At 47.8% G+C, this 21,349-nt stretch overlaps 1 protein-coding gene across 2 annotated transcripts in view; it reads right to left on the minus strand.

Moving 5' to 3' along the window:
- dtd1 (D-aminoacyl-tRNA deacylase 1) overlaps positions 1-21,349 on the minus strand; it is a 239,302-nt gene that overhangs the window by 172,442 nt on the left and 45,511 nt on the right. For both annotated transcript variants that reach the window (XM_070888808.1, XM_070888807.1), the window contains exon 4: positions 6,924-7,021. In XM_070888808.1, the coding sequence (XP_070744909.1) occupies positions 6,924-7,021 (98 nt within the window). The remainder of the gene's footprint in view (positions 1-6,923; positions 7,022-21,349) is intronic.

The following is a 21,349-nucleotide window of genomic DNA, read 5'->3' on the forward strand; positions in this document are numbered from 1 at the left end:
CTGTTCAAACCCCAGTTCCTCCTAATCCAAAAAGGTCTAACTTTTAATGGGGTATTTAGCAGCGATTACTTTCTCTGATTTCACGGATCGGACTAATTGCCAGCTATGGGGGCTCTTTTGAAGAGCAATCCAGTTAGTCCCACTCCCCTCACGCTTTTCCCATATCCCTGCAACTTTTGCTCCTTCAAGTATTTATCCAATTCGCTTAGGAAGGCTCCTATTGACTCTGTGTCCATCACCCTGTCAGGCAGCGCAGTCCAAATCCTAACCACTCGTATTGTGAGACGCATGTTAACACAATTGTGTGGGACGGGCTGGATTGACTGGTAGATCTTTTCCTGTCCATCATTGGCTTATTTTACTTGTGGCACATATGAACAATCATTCCCCATTCTGTGGGGCAAGCACGTGGCTGCACATGTAAACTGGGGCCTTCTCATCCCTCTGTGCAGGGATCAGGGCTGGAATCAGCAGTGCAGTGGGACGAGGTGGAAGACGCACATTGTGGACAGGAACCGAAACAATGGCATTTGTTCTTGGGAGGAAGACAGAACAAGCCGTGATGGACTTGAACAAAGTCAGCATTTGCAACCAAGCTGGCTCTTCTCCCAATTCGAACTCAAAACAAGGTGAATGAACCATTTGTTCCCTAAACCTCCCCATCTTTCTTCCTTTACGGCGCTCCTCTAAACCTGCCTCTTTGACCAAGCTGTTGATTACCTCTGCTAAACTCCTCCTTTGGCTCCGTGTCGATGCTTGTCTGATAACGCTCCTGTGAAGCGCCTTGGGACATTTTTGCCACGCGAAAGGCGCTATATAAATGCAAGTTGTTGTTGTTGTTTGCCGAGGACCACTCTCGTGGGGCCTCAGTATCTGTCGATACGTTATTCAGTGTCACCATTTGATATTACAGGTCATGGACTGTTGGTGCAACAGTGAACGAGATGGTAAGCACATACCAGTGATTCCTCTGATACGAGGCAAATCAACGCATTAAACAAACACTGGCATGGTTTAAGCTAACAAAAAAGATAAATGGGTTGGCATTTGTTCTTCTTATTACAATCTGTGTGCTGTTCACTGAAACGTAAAGTGCAATTGCTGGTTTAAACTTAAAATATTTCAGTCTTTATCTAGGGAGCCAAATGGGGGTAAAGGATAAATTGCAGTTTCAGTCGCTAGCCTAAGTTTCAAAACGTCAAGAATTCTTCCATCAGATGTTTGACCCATGTTCCTCAGGCCAGGATGTGCCAGCCTGTGTTGGCAATGCACCAGGGCTGCGTGCCAGACTTCGGGGAAAATGCGGTTCTAAAATCAGTGGGCACATGAACAACTTCACTGCACAGTGAAACCCAGGCAGAACATCAGTCTCGGCTCTGCAGTGTTTAACACTAAACCATTGTAGAACCTGCCACTGAGGAAACGATGGAAAAATAGCTCTGCTTTTCAACAGGTTAGACTGCGAGACTGGCTCCAGAATGACAAGTGGGAAACCCACGGAAAGAGCACAGCAACAAAACAAAAGCTGCTGATTATTCAAGCGTTCAGAGCTGTGTTAAATTCAAACTCCTCCAAGTGGCTCTATTATTGTAATGTCACATTAATGGTTGTCCAAATGAGGGTTTTTAACCAAACACAGTGTCAACAACAGGCAATGGCACATTATGAGCTTCTGCATTTGCTGATACAAATTTAAAAATGCTTTTTATAAACCCAAAACGTTCTGACGTATAAAATGTAGTTTTATCTAAATGTTGCTGGAGCTCAGGGACCAGTGCGCTGGGCTATAGATGGTTCATGTGCCGTTTCCTTTTACAGCACGACATTGTATTACAGCCGGCTCCAGGAGACACTGCAGGAGTTGGGGCCTGCGATGCTGCAATGCTGCCCCCTAGTGAGCTTTAATTGTAATATCAGCAATGCCACTGCATTCCTCAACTTACAACAGCTGTTCGAGCCAGCTTAAGTCAGAATAAACCGTCTAAAATAACAAGATTGGCACAGGGATAGCGCGAGTGTGAATGGGAAAGATCCAGATTTGATTTCCCCACTCTGTGATCTCCTGCTTGTGGCTGCGTTGCTGTGGGGAGTCCACACATCTGCGCAAAAGGGAAATGATAAATGAACACATGATAAATGAACAAATGATAAATGAACACGCTCGCTAATATCCAGTTCATTCAGGCCGTTAGACGCGGCCGCGGATCTTGGCCAGAGCTGGGCTATTTGCCCAGGGAGGCCAAAACAAGACAAATTCAAAAAGAGAAACAAGGACAGCGAGTACTCTCAAAAATAAACACACCAAAGTAACAAAGTAGAGTTTTGCATACAATTTATAAAAACTTAGAGTTAATTGCAGGTTGGTGCATTTTATTAAATGATGCAATTGCAATTTGATTTGTTGAGCACAGTCTGTGAGCAGTTGATTAGATTTCAACAGAGTTAGATTTGATGTACGTGGTGCAGAGTTAGATTTGATGTACGCGGTGCAGAGTTAGATTTGATGTACGCGGTGCAGAGTTAGATTTGATGTACGCGGTGCAGAGTTAGATTTGATGTACGCGGTGCAGAGTTAGATTTGATGTACGGGGTGCAGAGTTAGATTTGATGTACGCGGTGCAGAGTTAGATTTGATGTACGCGGTGCAGTTAGATTTGATGTACGCGGTGCAGAGTTAGATTTGATGTACGCGGTGCAGAGTTAGATTTGATGTACGCGGTGCAGAGTTAGATTTGATGTACGCGGTGCAGAGTTATTTTTGATGTACGCGGTGCAGAGTTAGATTTGATGTACGTGGTGCTGTAGCCCAGGCTGGGTACTCACATCCATCCAGAGTGTCAGCTGTTTGAACCATTCCTCACAGTAACTCTACTCAGATACATCATCTTCAAGGGTTATTGCAAGGAGGATCTGGGACTGAACAAGTTCCGATTCAGCAAGGGCAGGTCACTGTGAATTAGTTTACTCTTTTGTAAACACGTTCACTCCTCTATTTTCTATTCTGATCAGCAGATTGACGGGAACTGCAAGGAGCAGAGCAATTCCCCATGCATCAAGCTCCTGATCTTGGTTATGTTGGTGGTGGAGATGGTGAGGTATAGTCTCCCTCTCGGATCCAAAATCTGGGTATGTAGCAAAGCAGGGGTCAGATAGGTGACGAGGGATGGGGAAGATTGGGAACTGGTCTGGAGGATTATGTGCAGGACTGGGTTAGAAGAGGGGAGGTTAGAAGTAATATAAAGTTCTGAGCGTTGATTTTCCTGCAACATTGTTTCTGTTGCCGCCGCTGTTTTGGGGCTACGTTGCTGGAGATGACAGAACTGATAAGGCGATGGTCAGTCCAGCAGTCGTCAGCTCCTGTCATGGCGCGGGTGATGCAGACATCCTTGCGATCCCTCGCTCGGACGATGATGCAGTCTGACAAATGCCTGTGCTTGGAGTGAGGGTGTTGCCTTGAAGCCTTGTGCTTGTCTCTGACGGAACAAGGTGTTGGTTATAACAAGGCCATGTTCTGGGCATTTCGTAGGGGGGAGGGTACTGCTGAAGTTGGTTTTCCCTGCCCCCTCTCTGCCGATCACACCTCCCCAGAGGTCTGTGTCCTTTCCGACCCTGGCATTGGGGTCTCCAGGGAGGATCAGCTTGTCACCCGTTGGGACTCGGGACAGGGATTGTTCACGGCTGGAGTAGAATTCCTCTTTGGTCTCGCCTGTAGTTTCCAGTGTTGGAGTGTACGCACTGATGACCGTAGCACACTGGTTCCGGGCTCGGGTGAGCTGAAGGGTCATGAGGAGTTAGTTTATCCCGCAAGGGGTCAAACAGGGCTGTGTCATCCCATCAACGCTCTTCTCGATCTTCCTTGCTGCAATGCTGCATCTCACCCTCAGTAAGCTCCCCGCTGGAGTGGAGCTAATCTACAGAACAAACAGGAAACTGTTCAACCTCCGCTGCCTCCAGTCCAGACCCAAGGTCGTCCCATCCTCTGTCATTGAATTACAGTATGCAGACGACGCTTGCATTTGCGCGAACTCCAAACCATCGTCAACACCTTCACCGAGGCGTACGAGAGCATGGGCCTGACACTAAACATCCGTAAGACAAAGGTCCTCTTCCAACCTGCCCCCGCCACACAGCGCTGCCCCCCGATTATCAAAATCCATAACAAGGCTTTGGACAACATGGACCATTTTCCATACCTCGGGAGTCTACTGTCAACCAGGGCAGATGTCGATGACGAAGTGCAACACCGCCTTCAGTGTGCCAGTGCAGCCTTCGGTCGCCTGAGGGAGAGTGTTTGACGTCCAGGATCTCAAACCCAGCACCAAGCTCATGGTGATACCCGCCCTCCTATATGACTCAGAGACATGGACTATGTACAGCAGGCACCTCAAAGCACTGGAGAAGTACCACCAACGTTGCCTCTGCAAGATCCTGCAAATCCATTGGCAGGATAGGTGCACCAATGGCAGTGTTCTCGCTCAGGCCAACATCCCCAGCATCGAAGCATTGACCACACTCGATCAACTCTGCTGGATGGGCCACATCATCCACATGCCCGATACGAGACTCCCAAAACAAGCGCTCTACTCGGAGCTCCAACATGGCAAGCGAGTCCCAGGTGGGCAGAGGAAACGCTTCAAGGACACCCTCAAAGCCTCCCTGAAAAAGTGCAACATCCCCATCGACACCTGGGAATCCCTGGCCCAAGACTGCCCTAAGTGGAGGAAAAACATCCGGGTAGGCGCTGAACACCACGAGTCTCTTCGCCGGGAGCAAGCGGAGGCCAATCCCAAACAGCGGAGGGAGCGCGCGACATCTCAAGCACCCCACCCACCTGCCCCTTCAACCAGCGTCTGCCCCACCTGTGACAGAGACTGCAGGTCCCGCATCGGGCTCATCAGTCACCTGAGAACTCATTTTAGTGTGGAAGCAAGTCATCCTCAACTCTGAGGGACTACCCAAGGAGGAGATTATCTGATGGGCACCACACATCAGGTCCAACCTGAACTCAACACAGCAACATTAACAAGGCTGAGAAGAGTTTCCCCGAATCAGTTTGTTCTTGTTGGGGGCAGGGGCAAAGTGCAAAGTAAAAGACTCAAATTTAGTAGATTTCGACAGATTTTCTTTAAAGAAGAAAATTGCTGTTTGCAGAGCTCTTGCTGAGAAAAACTGCAGCTCTTAAACGATGAAGGGGCCGGTATTCGGTAACACCCCGTTTGGGGGCCCTAACCGAGGTAAGGCGGGACTTCCCGCCCCGGCCGTGGAATTGGGGTTACCGCCCCCGAGAGGAAGTGGGCCGCAATGTCGGGCGCTCGGGGGTGGGTCCGGGGCGCTAAGCGGAGCAATTATCAAGCCCTACGCAGAGCACCGCGCAGCACAGCCGGGAGCACAGGGCCCTCCTCTTCCGTTAAAGGGGCGGGAATGCTGTGAGCTCTGCAGCGAGGCGAGGCACCACCAACACTTCTCCACCAGGGAGCGGGGTGCCAGGGAGCAGCCCAGCACACAAGCGGAGTGCCAGGCAGCAGCATGGCGACATGGACCCCGCAAAATCGCCAGCCAAAGGCCGGACCGGTAAGTCGGCCAGGCAAGATGAATGGCGCCACGCACCTGCCCTTGAATCTTGGTCCCGCGGGCGAAGTGCAGCCCGGTTCTCGACCCGCGAGGCGGGCGCGAACATCACCTGCATCGGCCTCACAGGAGCGCTACGGAATTTCCGCCGCCGGGCGAAAAGAGGTCGCTGCACACGGTGATGACGTCATCATTGCCGCCGCAGCAGTCTGGGGCGCTACTGGTGGCAGCGGATGCTGCTGGTTTGCGCCTCTGCTAACTCCCACGGAATTTCGCCCCCCGCCCAAACTTGCTGCTCAGAGGCAGTCACTACATGGTCCAAAGGAGACTTGAAAAGAGGAAGAAGAAACGCTCAAGGGATAAAGTCCTGTCCCTCCCCGTCAAAAACAGCAAGAACAGCCAATTCCTACTGAGTGGAAGAAGCAATCAAATTGTTTAACCCTCTGTGGTCGCACTTGTACAATAACACCTGCCCTTCTTACAGCTGCTTTCACTTTACTTGAGAATACTAATAATTAAGTAGTCACTTCTTCAACACTACTCTGCAGGCAGCAATGTGAACAAGCAGAGAACAAGCGCGTACAAATCCAAAATCTGGAAGTTGAAAGGGTACAGTACACGTGCTCAGAGTCTCAGTGAATACCAGTATAGAGTATTGTCCAAATAACGGTTACAGAGCACGGTCTGCTCAGCAGTGAAGGGGGCCTGTTCCATGGGGATTGGGCGATGCACTGGGTTAGAGACTGGCCCGAGATCTGGGCTCAAGTTCAGCCCAGGTAGGTCTCCTCTATCCACTGCCTGAAAAGGTGCTGCAAGCAATGAGTTAGAACAGTCTCCATCCAAAGACCCACCTGAATTGGGCACTAAGTGACAATCTGGCGAGAGGCGGTTTGACGTACGGGAAAGAGTCTCTCTGACCCTGTCGGGAGTTCGGAGCAGACGCACATTGTTGAGCCGGATGGAATAAAATTGCTCCGTTCCACAGTGCTAACTTCACTTACCTTGATGAGCACAAAAAATTCGAGAGAGAAACCAGATACAAAAAAACAGAATTATAATTATAGACAATTTTACACAGTTGAACATTTATATATTTCTATTCTGGGGGAAGAGGTGGGGGGGGGGGGGGGGCTTAAGAATACAAGTCCCTGAGGATTTGAGAACAACCACATTAACGTTCTCAATGTCGTGCAGTGATATTTCCAAAGACGTCTGTGTACATTAAAGTGCTGAGCAATCAGTACTGGTCTGAAATCATCACCCCTTCATTCTTCACAGCAAGATGACTTTCGCCATTTACACATTATTACAGCTCTGCTGATCTCGAACACTCAGCCACAGTCCATTCTCCTTACCTGCTTTGGGTCAGAGGGACCTGTAGGCGACTCTAATTCAATAGTGACGGGACCATCATTCTGTATATGGACTTGCATGAAGGCTCCAAACTTGCCATCTAAAATGAAACAGATCGATTTAAGATCAATGAATCATTTCACCACAGCTGGCTTCTTTCTTAGAATCAGAGAATCACAGAATGGTTACAGCACGGAAGGCCATTCGGCCCGTCGAGCCCGTGCCGACTCTCAGCTAGTCCCACCTCCCCCGCCCTTTCCCCGTAGCCCTGCAATTTATTTTCCTTCAGGTACTTATCCAACTCCCTTTTGAAAGATAAGATGGAGTCTGCCTCCACCAGTCTTTCAGGTCGTGCATTCCAGATCTTAACCAGTCGCTGCGTTAAAAGGTTTTTTCTTACATTTGGTTCTTTTGCCAATCACCTTACATCTGTGTCCTCTGGTTCTCGACCCTTCTGTCAGTGGGAACAGTTTCTTTCTATCTACTCTGTCTAGACCCCTCTTGATTTTGAACATCTTCTCGCAATTGTACAACAACAGCAACTTGTATTTATATAGCGCCCTTAACGTAGTAAAATGTCCCAAGGCACTTCACGAGTGTTATAAGGCAACAAAATAAATTTGACACCGAGCCAGATAAGAAATTACAGCAGATGACCAAAAGCTTGATCAAAGAGATAGGTTTTAAGGAGCGTCTTGATGGAGCAGAGAGAGGTGGAGAGGTTTAGGGAGGGAGTTCCAGAGCTTAGGGCCCAGGCAACAGAAGGCACGGCCACCAATGGTTGAGCAGTTATAATGAGGGATGTTTAAGAGGGCAGAATTTGAGGACATTTCGGGGGGTTGTGAGGTTGAAGGAGATTACAGAGATAGGAAGGTGCAAGGCCATGGCGGGATTTGAAAACAAGGATGAGAATTTTGAAATCGAGGCGTCGCTTAACCAGGAGCCAATGTAGGTCAGCGAGCACAGGGGTGATGGGCGAGTTCCGAGTAGAGCGCTTGCGAACAATGTGGCCCGCCAAACGGAGCTGGTCGAGTGTGGTCAGTGCTTCGATGCTGGGAACGTTGGCCTGATCGACGGATTTGTAGGATCTTGCGCAGACATCGTTGGTGGTATTTCTCCAGCGATTTGAGGTGTTACTGTACATGGTCCATGTCTCTGAGCCATACAGGACAGCGGGTATCACTAGAGCCCTGTAGACCATGAGTTTGGTGGCAGATTTGAGGGCCTGGTCTTCAAACACTCTTTTCCTCAGGCGGCCGAGACTCCCAAAGCAAGCGCTCTACTCGGAACTCCTACACGGAACCCAAAGTGGGCAGAGGAAACGTTTCAAGGACACCCTCAAAGCCTCCTTGATAAAAATGCAACATCCCCACCGACACCTGGGAGTCCCTGGCCAAAGACCGCCCAAAGTGGAGGAATTGCATCTGGGAGGGCGCTGAGCACCTCGAGTCTCATCGCCGAGAGCATGCAGAAAGCAAGTGCAGGCAGCGGAAAGAGCGTGCGGCAAACCCAGTCCCACCCACCCATTCCCTCAACGACTGTCTGTTCCACCTGTGACAGGGACTGTGGTACTCGTGTTAGACTGTTCAGTCACCTAAGGACTCACTTTTAGAGTGGAAGCAAGGGAGGGACTGCCTATGATGATGATGATGGGTGAGTGGGACTTGGTTCGAGTTAGGACATGGGCAGCAGAGTTTTGGATGACCTCAAGTTTACGTATAGTATTCTTAGACTGCCATTTCCATTTTCAGGTTCGCTATCTCCAAATTTTTCGCATTTCCCTTTTACCCGTCATTATTTTTGCCACTTTTAAGTTCCCCACTGCTCTCCTGGAGCCACCAGCAGGTGCACAGGTATCGGCAACAACTGCAGTATCACATCCAAGTCACCACTCTTCGCCGCTGATGCTGGAGTGTATGTGCTGTCACCGGCTTCCGACAGGAGACACCAGAACAGCCAACGTCCTCCTCCAAAGTCAACACACTTTTCAGGAGTCACCGGATAGCGATCGTGACTGGGAATCTTGGGCGATTCCCCCCTCCGTCGCTTGTCCAGGAACACGGAGGCAAACTGCAGGGGGGCCCGCCCCTACTATCGCTGCTCCATCGGAGGTCAGTGTGCTCCACACAGACTGGGGGTTTAATCCAGCACCTTTCCCATCTGCATTCGGTCTATTCATCCACTATTTGTTCTACCTTGCAACAACATATTTATTGCTCTGTAAATCTCCCAGCGCCAGACAGTGCCTTTCCCTGGCGGACAGGGCGAGCCAGCTGCTTTCCTCACGGGTCTCAGTCAGGGTTGTGCGAGCGTGGCCCAAAGTAACTGTTCCTCCTTCCCTTCAGTCCACAAGCGGGACCCTGAGCTTCCGGCCGCCTGTCACTTTAATTCTCCGCTCCACTCTGACCTCGCCATCCTCGGCCTCGAACACTGCACCAATGAAGCTCAACTTAAGCTCAAGGCACAGCACCTTATCTTTTGGTTGCCAATTTACAGCCTTCCGGACTCAACATCGAGCTCAACAATTTCAGATCACAACCACTGCCCCCATTTTTTCCAGACAGCAGGTGCTGGTAATGAATCTGCTGTTCGTTTAATCTCTCCTGCCTTCCACCCAATCACAGGCCTTCCCTTTTGTTCTTTCCTCCCCCTCACAACCCCCTTCTTCCCTGTCTTTGTACTGGTTTTATTATGTCTGTACTGTACCTATGAATGACTACACAAGGCAATGTGTTGTACTCAAACTGTAGTGACCTTGGTCCTTTATTCCAAACTCCAGAGTGAGGCACAAGCATGGCGGGCAGCCTTTTATACTGGGCCCTGCTGCCAGGGCAGGAAACCCCCCGGTCTCCACCAGTTGCACCCTCTAGTGGTGCCAGCATAGTATACACACAGTGTAAACCTTATTGATAGTACATCAGGTAAACAAGTCTCCATCTTATGCAACCGCACAGTGACTACACAGAGTCTGCAGATACAACAGGTTTAAAACCTGTCACACCTCTAACTTTTTCCAATTCTGACGAAGGGTCCTTCACCTGAAACGTTAACTTGGTTTCTCTCTCCACAAATGCTGCCTGGCCCGCTGAATGTTACCAGCATTTTTGCATTTTTTTTAAAACTGTTTTTAATTTTCTCATTTCAAATTGGAGGAGTTTGGGAGGGGGAGGGGGGGGGGGGCGGGCGGGGGAGGGGAGCAAAGAGCCAGTAGAGAGATGGAGGGGTAGCAATTGGACTCGTTGTATGGGTGAAAAACGCACGCAACGAGGGCTCATTTTGGGGACCAGCTTCACATGCTCGTCTGATTTTGCTTGGGGCATTTTTCAGGCATTGGTGGCAGCTGCCTCAAACATAAGTAACTGAGGGGCCTCGCACCTGACCTAGGCCCCCTCTACCAAATGGGACCTCACAGAGTGGGGTGAGAGTTCGACCTGCTCTCCTCGGGATTCTTCAGGAAGTAGACACATAAAAATCTTTGTAAAACAGATCTTTTCAGTAAAAGGTTCCACAATATCCCAATCATCCTCGCCAACATCCCCCCGACTTTTCCGCTCTCCACTGCCCCTTAACGGGACTTGTCCTTGGGCCAGCCTCAGGCCTGTCAGTCGAGACGCGCGCTCTGTGTCGGGCGCTCATTTCACGCCCAAAAAGGGATCTCAAGCAAATTCCCACCCCAGAGCGCTCGAAAGGGAGAAGCAGGTTGAGGAGCGGACTGTGAAAGAGAGAACTTGAATTTTAAAGGTTCACACCTTTTTTTTTTGGAGCAACTGGTTTAGAATGGAGTATCTTAGAAATTGCAATTCTCGGCAGTTAGTTTGCTCCAGTTCTAGTCAGTTAGAACAGTTTCAGTTTGGAACAGATTTTTTTTTCAAAAGGGGACGTGTCCGGCCACTTACGCCCGTTTTGAAAGTTTAGGCAGTGAAAACATACTCCAAACTAACTTAGAATGGAGTAAGTGAAGATTTTTGTACCTTGTCGACACTTTAGAAAATCAGGCGTAGGTTACAAATCAGGCGTCGGGAATGGGGGGGGTTTAAAGGGAAGTTTACAAACATTATTTATAAAACTGAAGTGTTTAAAGAGCCATCATTAATAATAAATGATAAATACATCAATAAATCAACCAATAAATCAATCAAAAAAATTAATAAAAAATAAAAACATTAAAAAATCAATAAATAAAACATTTTCTACTTACCGACTGCAGCACTGGGAGTCCTCCAACAGCGTGCTGGGACAGGGCCCGCCCCCAATGTGTCTGTCAGTGTCTCTATCTCTGTCTGTCTGTGTGTGTCTCTCTCACTCTCTGTCTGTCAGTGTCTGTGTTTCTGACAGCGAGGGGAGGGGGAGAGGGAGAGGGGGAGGTGGAGAGGGAGAGGGGGAGGGGGAGAGAGGGAGGGGGAAAAAGGGAGGGAGAGAGGAAAGAGGGAGGGAGGAAGAGAGGGAGGGGGAGAGGAGAGGAGAGGGAGGCTGAACGGGCCGGGCCCAAGACTTCGGGCGGGGCCCGTCCCCAGCACCGGAGTTAAAGGTAAATGGCCGGGGGTCGGGTCAGGTCCTGGGGGGGTGGTTCAGGTCTGGGGGAGGGGGGGGGGGGAGGAGGAGGGGGGAGAGCGGGAGTCGGGTCGGGTGGGAGGAGGGGTTTGGGTCGGGCGGGGGTCGGGTCGAGGGGGGTGGTTTGCGAGAGCCAGCTGAAGGGAGGAAGCAGGAGCTGGGCGTGGGAGGCAGCCTGATCCATGCCGCCCCAGTGTGGCCATTCGGCCAGGGCTAGGAGTGGCGTGCTTCAGGCCCCTCCCACACAGTTTGGGGCGCCTGGAGCTACTGCACATGCGCGCCCACTGTAGCGCGCCTGTGCAGAGGTCCCGGCACTGATTTCAGCGCAGGGACCTGGCACCGCCCCCCACAGCTCGTGCTGCGCTGCGCCCAGCTCCAGAGGACCTGCAGGGAGCCGGAGAATCGGTAAGTATTTTTTAGGCGCACTTTCGGGCGCGAAAAACGGGCATCCAGGTCGGGGCTGCGCCGTTCTAGGCGTGGCCCGAAACTTGGGCCCATTATTTGGATTCATTGAGCAGGACTAATTCTAATTGCAGCGAACGGAATACTGTGAAAGAGAGGACGGAAACAAGAGAGATATAAAACATCAGGGAGGACAGAAACAAACTGAAAATCAACAATAAGTAAAAGTGAGAGCAGGCGCAAGGGAAAGAGTGATAGAGGGCGAGGCTTGGGACACATTTACCACTGCCGAGAGGAATCGGGTGCCAACATTTGGAAGTAGATCCAGCTCTGGGATCTGCTGCCCATAAACTATGTCATCATAGGCAGTTCCTCGGAATTGAGGAAGTCTTGCTTCCACTCTTAAAATGAGTTCTTAGATGGCTGAAAAGTCCAATACGAGAACCACAGTCCCTGTCACAGGTGGGACACAGTTGTTGAGGGTAAAATAAGAACATAAGAATTAGGAACAGGAGTAGGCCATCTAGCCCCTCGAGCCTGCTCCGCCATTCAATAAGATCATGGCTGATCTGGTCGTGGACTCAGCTCCACTTACCCGCCCTCTCCCCGTAATCCTTAATTCCCTTATTGGTTAAAAATCTATCTATCTTTGACTTGAAAACATTCAATGAGCCAGCCTCAACTGCTTCCTTGGGCAGAGAATTCCACAGATTCACAACCCTCTGGGAGAAGAAATTCTTTCTCAACTCGGTTTTAAATTGGCTCCTCCGTAATTTGAGGCTGTGCCCCCTAGTTCTAGTCTCCCCTACCAATGGAAACAACCTCTCTGCCTCTATCTTGTCTATCCCTTTCATGATTTTAAATGTTTCTATAAGATCACCCCTCATCCTTCTGAACTCCAAGGAGTAAAGACCCAGTCTACTCAATCTATCATCATAAGGTAACCCCCTCATTTCTCGAATCAGCCTAGTGAATCGTCTCTGTACCCCTTCCAAAGCTAGTATATCCTTCCTTAAGTAAGGTGACCAAAACTGCACGCAGTACTCCAGGTGCGGCCTTACCAATACCTTGTACAGTTGCAGCAGGACCTCCCTGCTTTTGTACTCCATCCCTCTCGCAATGAAGGCCAACATTCCATTTGCCTTCCTGATTACCTGCTGCACCTGCAAACTAACCTTTTGGGATTCATGCACAAGGACCCCCAGGTCCCTCTGCACCACAGCATGTTGTAATTTCTCCCCATTCAAATAATATTCCCTTTTACTGTTTTTTTTCCCCAAGGTGGATGATCTCACACTTTCCGACATTGTATTCCATCTGCCAAACCTTAGCCCATTCGCTTAACCTATCCAAATGCACTACACTCTGTCCCCTCTTCTAGGTCATCTATGTATATTGTAAACAGTTGTGGTCCCAGCACAGATCCCTGTGGCACACCACTAACCACTGATTTCCAACCGGAAAAGGACCCATTTATCCCGACTCTCTGCTTTCTGTTCACCAGCCAATTCTCTATCCATGCTAATACATTTCCTCTGACTCCGCGTATCTTTATCTTCTGCAGTAACCTTTTGTGTGGCACCTTATCGAATGCCTTTTGGAAATCTAAATACACCATCCATCGGTACACCTCTATCCACCATGCTCGTTATATCCTCAAAGAATTCCAGTAAGTTAGTTAAACATGATTTCCCCTTCATGAATCCATGCTGCGTCTGCTTGATTGCACTATTCCTATCTAGATGTCCCGCTATTTCTTCCTTAATGATAGTTTCAAGCATTTTCCCCACTACAGATGTTAAACTAACCGGCCTATAGTTACCTGCCTTTTGCCTGCCCCCTTTTTTAAACAGAGGCGTTACATTAGCTGCTTTCCAATCCGCTGGTACCTCCCCAGAGTCCAGAGAATTTTGGTAGATTATAACGAATGCATCTGCTATAACTTCCACCATCTCTTTTAATACTCTGGGATGCATTTCATCAGGACCAGGGGACTTGTCTACCTTCAGTCCCATTAGCCTGTCCAGCACTACCCCCCTAGTGATAGTGATTGTCTCCAGGTCCTCCCTCCCCACATTCCTGTGGCCTGCAAATTTTGGCATGGTTTTTGTGTCTTCCACTGTGAAGACGGAAGCAAAATAATTGTTTAAGGTCTCAGCCATTTCCACATTTCTCATTATTAAATCCCCCTTTTCATCTTCTAAGGGACCAACATTTACTTTAGTAAGGGAGGGTGGGACTGGTTTGCCGCACGCTCTTTCTGCTGCCTGTGCTTGATTTCTGCATGCTCTCGGCGATGAGACTCGAAGTGCTCAGCGCCCTCCCGGATGCACTTCCTCCACTTAGGGCGGTCTTGGGCCAGAGACTCCCAGGTGTCAGTGGGGATGTTGCACTTTATCAGGGAGGCTTTGAGGATGTCCTTGTAACGTTTCCGCTGCCCATCTTTGGCTCGTTTGCCGTGAAGGAGTTCCGAATAGAGCGCTTGCTTTGGGAGTCTTGTGTCTGGCATGCGGCCAATGTGGCCTGCCCAGCGGAGCTGATCAAGTGTGGTCACAGTGCTTCAATGCTGGGGATGTTGACCTGGTCGAGGATGCTAAAGTTGGTGCGTTTGTCCTCCCAGGGGATTTGTCGGATCTTGCGGAGGCATCGTTGGTGGTATTTCTCCATCAACTTGAAGTGTCTACTATACATGGTCCATGTCTCTGAGCCATACAGGAGGGCGGGTATTACTACGGCCCTGTAGACCATGAGCTTGGTGGCAGTTATGAGGGCCTGGTCTCCAAACACTCTTCAAACTATGTACCTCTGACCTCACCATGCAAAACTAAATCTCAAGAGACAAATTATTGGAAAGATAAGTTGTTATATCCTCATCCACGGGCTCTAAAACAAGGCTTAGCCCAGGATCTAATCTCAACCCATCAGTTTAGCTTGTTCCATTAAGCGTTAGGCTTCAGGTCAACAATAGCACACTTGCTGCACTACATCTACAGGAGGGATTTGCAACTACTCTCAACTCAAAATTCCTTTTTGTGGCCATTGTTTCCTCAGTAGCTGCGGTCAGTAACGATAATCCCATTGCTAATCCAGTCGGTTTGCTCATCTGACATGAATTTTAAAGGTTCACGTGTACCATTTGGACTCATTGAGCACGACTAATTCAAACTGCAGCAGACGGAATACTGCCTCTGTGAGACGAAAAATCTGCTCGGAAGAGATAAGTGAAAACAAACAAGCTTGCTTCCTTTCCATGACCATGAGTTGGCAAAAGTTATTCAGTAGCATGTCCCAATGCAATTTGTACCATTTAATTATGTTCTTAAAAAAAAACAGAAGCGAAATTCTGCGGTTGCTGGAAATCTGAAATTAAAACAGAAAATGCTGGAAATACTCAGCCGGTCGGGCTACATCCGTGAAGCGAGAAACTGAGTTAATGTTTCAGGACGATGACTTGTCATCAGAATAAAAATTGGGTTTGCCAAACAGCTTTTTGTGAACACAGTGCCCCTTTAATTTTTTTTAAATGAATAACTTCGAATCATATGGCACAGAAGGAGGCCATTCGGCCCATGCTGTCTGTGCCAGCTCTTTGAAAGGGCGATTCAATTTGTCCCACTCCTCCGCACTGTCCCCATAGTCCTGCAAATTTCCCCTTTTCAACTTAATTGGTCACAAATGACATCCTATGTGACTGTGACTGTGGTAAACTATCCCATCTCATCTTTCTCGACCTGTCTGCAGCTGTTGACATGGTTGACCACCCCATCCTCTTCCAATACCTCTCCTCCAGAGTCCAGCTGGGCAGGATTGCACTTGCCTGGTTCCATCCTTAGTTATCCAGTTGTAGCCAGCAATTCTTCTGCAATGGCTTCTCTTCCTGCTCCCACACCCTTACCACTGGAAACCCCCAAGGATCTATCTCCCCCACCTATTTCATGCTGCCCCTCAGCGACATCATCCGAAAACACGTCAGGTTCCATATGTACACTGACGACACCCAGCTCTGCCTGACCACCACCTCGCTCGATCCCCCCACTGCCTCTGATTTGTCACCCTGCTTGTGCGACATCCAGTACTGGATGAACAGAATTTCCTCCAATTAAATACTGGGAAGACCGAAGCCATTGGCTTCATTCCCCGCCACAAACTCCGTTCCCTAGCCACCGACTCCATCGCTCTCCCTGGCCACTGTCTGAGGCTGAACCAGATTGTTCACAACTTTGGAGGCCTATTTGACCCTGGGATGAGCTTACGACCACATATCCTCCCCATCACCAAGACTGCCTACTTCTACCTCTGTAACATCGCCCGTCTCCACCCCTGCCTCAGCTCATCTTGCTGCTGAAACCCTCATCCGTGACTTTGTTACCTCTAGACTCAACTATTCCAATGATCTGCTGGCCGGCCTCCCCCATTCTACCCTACGTAAACTTCAGCTCATCCAAAACTCTGCTGCCCGTATCCTAACTTGCACCATGTCCCGTTCACCCATCATCCCACCCTGTTGGCTCCCATTCTGGCAACGCCTGGATTTTAAAATTCTAATCCTAGTGTTCAAATCCCTCGCTATCTCTTTAACCTCCTCCAGCCCCACAACCCTCCGTGATCTCTGCACTCCTCCAATTCGGGCCTCTTGCACGTCCCTGATTTTCTTTGCTCCACCATTGGCGGTCATGCCTGCAGCTGCCCACGGCAAACGAGCCAAAGGTGGGCAGAGGAAACGTTACAGGGACACCCTCAAAGCCTCCCTGATAAAGTGCGACATCCCCACTGACACCTGGGAGTCCCTGGCCAAATACTGCCTTCAGTGGAGGAAGTGCATCTGGGAGGGCGCTGAGCTCCTCGATATCACCGCCGAGAGCATGCAGAAATCAAGCGCAGGCAGCGGAAGGAGCGTGCGGCAAACCAGGCTCCCTGCCCACCCTTTCTCTCAACCACTGTCTGTCCTACCTGTGACAGAGACTGTGATTCTCGTATTGGACTGTACAGCCACCTAAGAACTCATGCTAAGAGTGGAAGCAAGTCTTCCTCGATTCCGAGGGAGTGCCTATGATGATGATGATGATGATGTAGCAGGACTTCTCTGCTTTTATATTTTATCCCCCTTGCAATAAAGGCCAACATTCCATTTGCCTTCCTGATTACTTGCTGTACCTGCATACTAATTTTGTGTTTCATGCACAAGGACCCCCAGGTCTTTCTGTACTGCAGCACTTTGCAATTTTTCTCCATTTAAATTATAATTTGCTTTTCTATTTTTTCTGCCAAAGTGGATAACCTCAGATTTTCCCACATTATACTTCATCTGCTAAATGTTTACCCACTCACTTAGCCTGTCTATATCCCTTTGCAGATTTTTTGTGCTCTCCTCACAATTTGCTTTCCCACCCATCTTTGTATCATCAGCAAACTTGGTTACATTACACTCGGTCCCTTCATCCAAGTCATTAATATAGATTGTAAATAGTTGAGGACCCAGCACCAATCTCTGCGGCACCCCACTAGTTACTGTTTGCCAACCGGAAAATGACCCATTTATCCTGACTCTCTGTTTTCTGTTAGTTAGCCAATCCTCTATCCATGCTAATATATTACCCCCAACCCCATGAATTTTTATCTTGTGCAGTAGCCTCTTATGTGACACCTTATCGAATGCCTTCTGGAAATCCAAATACACCACATCCACTGGTTCCCCCTTATCCACCCTGCTCGTTACATCCTCAAAGAACTCCAGCAAATTTGTCAAACACGATTTCCCTTTCATAAAACCATGCTGACTCTGCTTGATTGAATTATGCTTTTCCAAATGTCCCGCTACTGCTTCCTTAATAATGGACTCCAGCATTTTTCCAACGACAGACGTTAGGCTAACTGGTCTATAGTTTCCTGCTTTTTGTCTGCCTCCTTTTTTAAATTGGGGTGTTACATTTGCGGTTTTCCAATCTGCTGGGACTGCCCCAGAATCTAGGGAATTTTGGTAGATTGCAACAAACGCATCCATTATCTCTGCAGCCACTTCTCTCAAAACCTTAGGATGTAAGGCATCAGGTCCAGGGGACTTGTCTGCCTTTAGTCCCATTATTTTACCTAGTACTACTTCATTAGTGATAGGGATTGTATTAAGTTCCTCCCTACCTATAGCCCCTTGATTATCCACTATTGGGATGTTTTTAGTGTCTTCTACCGTGAAGACCGATACAAAATATTTGTTCAACGTCTCTGCCATTTCCCTGTTCTCCATTATTAATTCCCCAATGTTGTTTAATAACGCTCCTGTGAAGCATCTTGGGATGTTTTACTATGTTAAAGGTGCTATATAAATGTAAGTTCTTGTTAACTTAAAGCTCCAGGGACCATTATTTTAGAATTTGTTTTTAAGTTTCAAAATTAAAATGTAATTTAAAAGTTGATTAAGGTAGCAGGCACTCAGAGGAGCCAGTCTTACACCCTCCATACTATCTCATCGTCAGATATAGTGACAGGTATGAGAAATACCCTGCCTGGGAAACTTGCCAGTGTACTTGGATGGGAACACACAAGCACCTTTTCCCTCAACCCACGTAATATTGATAGAACTGTTTAATAATAAAAAAAACATTTTTAAATATTTTAGTTCAGCAGATTTGTGATGGTAAGACATTAAGCTCGATCAGAACAATCAATCATAGCAACAAAGTGATACCATTTAGATTGAAGACACTTCTGAATAAATCCCTTTAAAAAAAAAAATGCTCGTTTAAAAAGTGGGTATTAGTTTAGCCATTCCCATGGTCTGCTCGTGTTCAGATGGAATTCCTACACTCTGTTTACAGGCCACCCAAGGAACTCTGAAAGATCACTGCAGCTCTCCAGTGCATAGTTGGCATTGGGAATAAGAAGGGGAGGAAAACATTTTTTAAACAGGGAAATAATTCTAAGTGGAATCAGTCCTTTCGGTGGGAAAATGCTTGATTTCAGATCCCGACAGCCTGTGTCCAAATAATGTTCAGTTTTCCAAACAAAACGGAACAATCTGTGGACTTAGTCAAGTGGCGAAGAAATCTCTGAATGGACAGCGCTCATCGACATTGCAAAATACCCTGCGCTGCACTGTGAGAGTCAAGTATTCCGCACATTATCATGAGATAAGGGCTGCAGTGAATCTCAGTGTAAAATGTCACACTGCAGCCAAGGTGTAAAGGCCTTAGATGGAGATTGCATTATAGTGGAGAATCTAAAATAAAGGTGAGTGTTTAAATTTGATGCGTTTAAAAACAATCTTTGATCTGAAAAGATCACAATTTTCTATATTCAGTTAAATAACTGTAAACAGAAAGATTTTTTTCCACAACTGGCAAAATGCAGCATGTGTATCATTAAGTAGAGACAGAAATAGGGCAAACCCAGAAATGTATTATTGCACTGATTTGTAATAAATTTCCTTCTGTATTGCAGACTTGTGGGGATATGCTGTAACCTGTATGATGTATCCTGTTAAATGTATTATTCATGAAAGGAGGTTTAAGCGAGCATTCCTCCAGAGATGAAATCAGTTTTACATATTGCTCATTTGAAAGAGCAAATCCCAAGAGCACATCCTTCCTCATCACAAGTTAAGATTTGGAAAAGAAAGGCTACCCAAGAATGATGAATCTGCGAGAGGTTCAAATAATGTCACAAACTGTCAGCGCAAAGCTCAAGTTGATTATAACATGCCTCTGAAGCCAGAGATGAGACTGTAACTTAAAATGTTTCCATGGTAACTTTCTCTTTTAGGTCTGTGTGATGTGTTGGCGTTCAAACTGCTTTTTAAATGGTTTCTGTTCCTCATGCCGTTTGATTGCGGGGCCCAAATAAGGACAGTTGTCGTGCTTGGTCTTCTCTGGAGAAGGTACTGAGCGGAATCTGGGCACGACTCCCTCCTGGAAGCTCTCAGCAAAAATGGGACAGGCCATCAATTTGGTGACTTCACTCCACAATTAAACTGTGATAGTTTTGTGCCAAAGCAACATAAAACACGAAAGCTGCAATCTGTGGGCTGTGTTATTCTAAATTCAATAGTATTATTTCAGCTCAAAGAAGGTATACAGCTTAGGAAGGCATCCAATTTCCTTAAGAAGAATCTGTCACTATATCTATTTCTTGCACCACTGTGCATCATGTTTTTACGGACATTCTGCACAAAGTTAAGAAAGAAAATGGTTTGGGTTTCTTTGTGGAAGTTCAGGGCTAAATATCTTTATCTTATTTAAATGACATTATCCCTATCTTCCCGGTAACTAACCATCAAACACCAGTCCCAGCTGTGAGTTCTGGCAATAGATGTACTCCCAGCCCTCTGCCAATGTTATTCTGCAAGCAGTGAGGTAACACTGTGGGGAAGTGACTGTGCTCCCACTCACATCCCCCTTGCCAACACGGCTAAGATCTGTAACTCAACTCATGTTGGACTGTAGTTGCAAACCCCACACAGATTTCCAATTTCTACCTGACTAATTCTGTCTCAAGTACATTGGTGGTCTTGTTGTGAACCTTGATGAAACCCTCGTCCATGCTTTTGTTACCTCTAGACTTGACTATTTCAATGCTCTCCTAGTCAGCACCCACCATTAACTTGCGCTCATCCAAAACTCTACTGCCCGTATCATAAGTCGCATCAAGTCCTGTTCACCCATCACCCATGTGCCCGCTGACCTACATTGGCTCCCAGTCCGACAATGCCTCAATTTTAAAATTCTCATCCTTGTTTTCATGGCCTCGCCCCTCCCTATCTCTCTAACCTTCTCCAGCCCACCAACCCTCCAAGGCCTTCAGCTGCCTAGGCCCTACGTTCTGGAATTCCCTCTCCAGCTCTCTTTCCTCCTTTCCGATACTCCTTAAAACCTACCTCTGTGACCAATCTTTTGCTCACCTGTCCTAATATCACCCTATGTGGCTCAGTATCAATATCAGTTTGATAACACTCCTGTGAAGCACCTTGGGATGTTTTACTATGTTAAAGGTGCTATATAAATACAAGTTGTTGTTGTTGATTGCTACCCGTCCTTGGCCAAACCAGAATGTGAGAAATACGACCCGCTGGTGTGAAGGCATCTGAGAATCCTGAAATCACACAGCACAGAAAGAGGCCATTCGGCCCATCGTGCCCGTGTCGGCTCTTTGGAAGAGCTATCCAATTAGTTCCACTCCCCTGCTCTTTCCCTATAGCCCTGCAAATTTTTTCCTCTCAAGTATATATTCAATTCCTTTTTGAAAGTTACGACTGAATCTGCCTGCTGTGGCCGAGACCCCAAGCTCTGGAACTCCCTGCCTGAACCTCTGCACCTCTCATTCCTCCTTCAAGATGCTCCTTAAAACCTACCTCTTTGACCAAGCTTTTGGTCACCTGCGCTAATTTCTACTTATGTGACTCGGTGTCAATTTTTTTAATCTTTTAATACTCCTGTGAAGCGCCTTGGGACGTTTCAGTATGTTAAAGGCGCTATATAAATGTAAG

The sequence above is a fragment of the Pristiophorus japonicus genome, chromosome 9 (genome assembly GCF_044704955.1).
Source record: "Pristiophorus japonicus isolate sPriJap1 chromosome 9, sPriJap1.hap1, whole genome shotgun sequence".
Classification (NCBI taxonomy): domain Eukaryota; kingdom Metazoa; phylum Chordata; class Chondrichthyes; family Pristiophoridae; genus Pristiophorus; species Pristiophorus japonicus.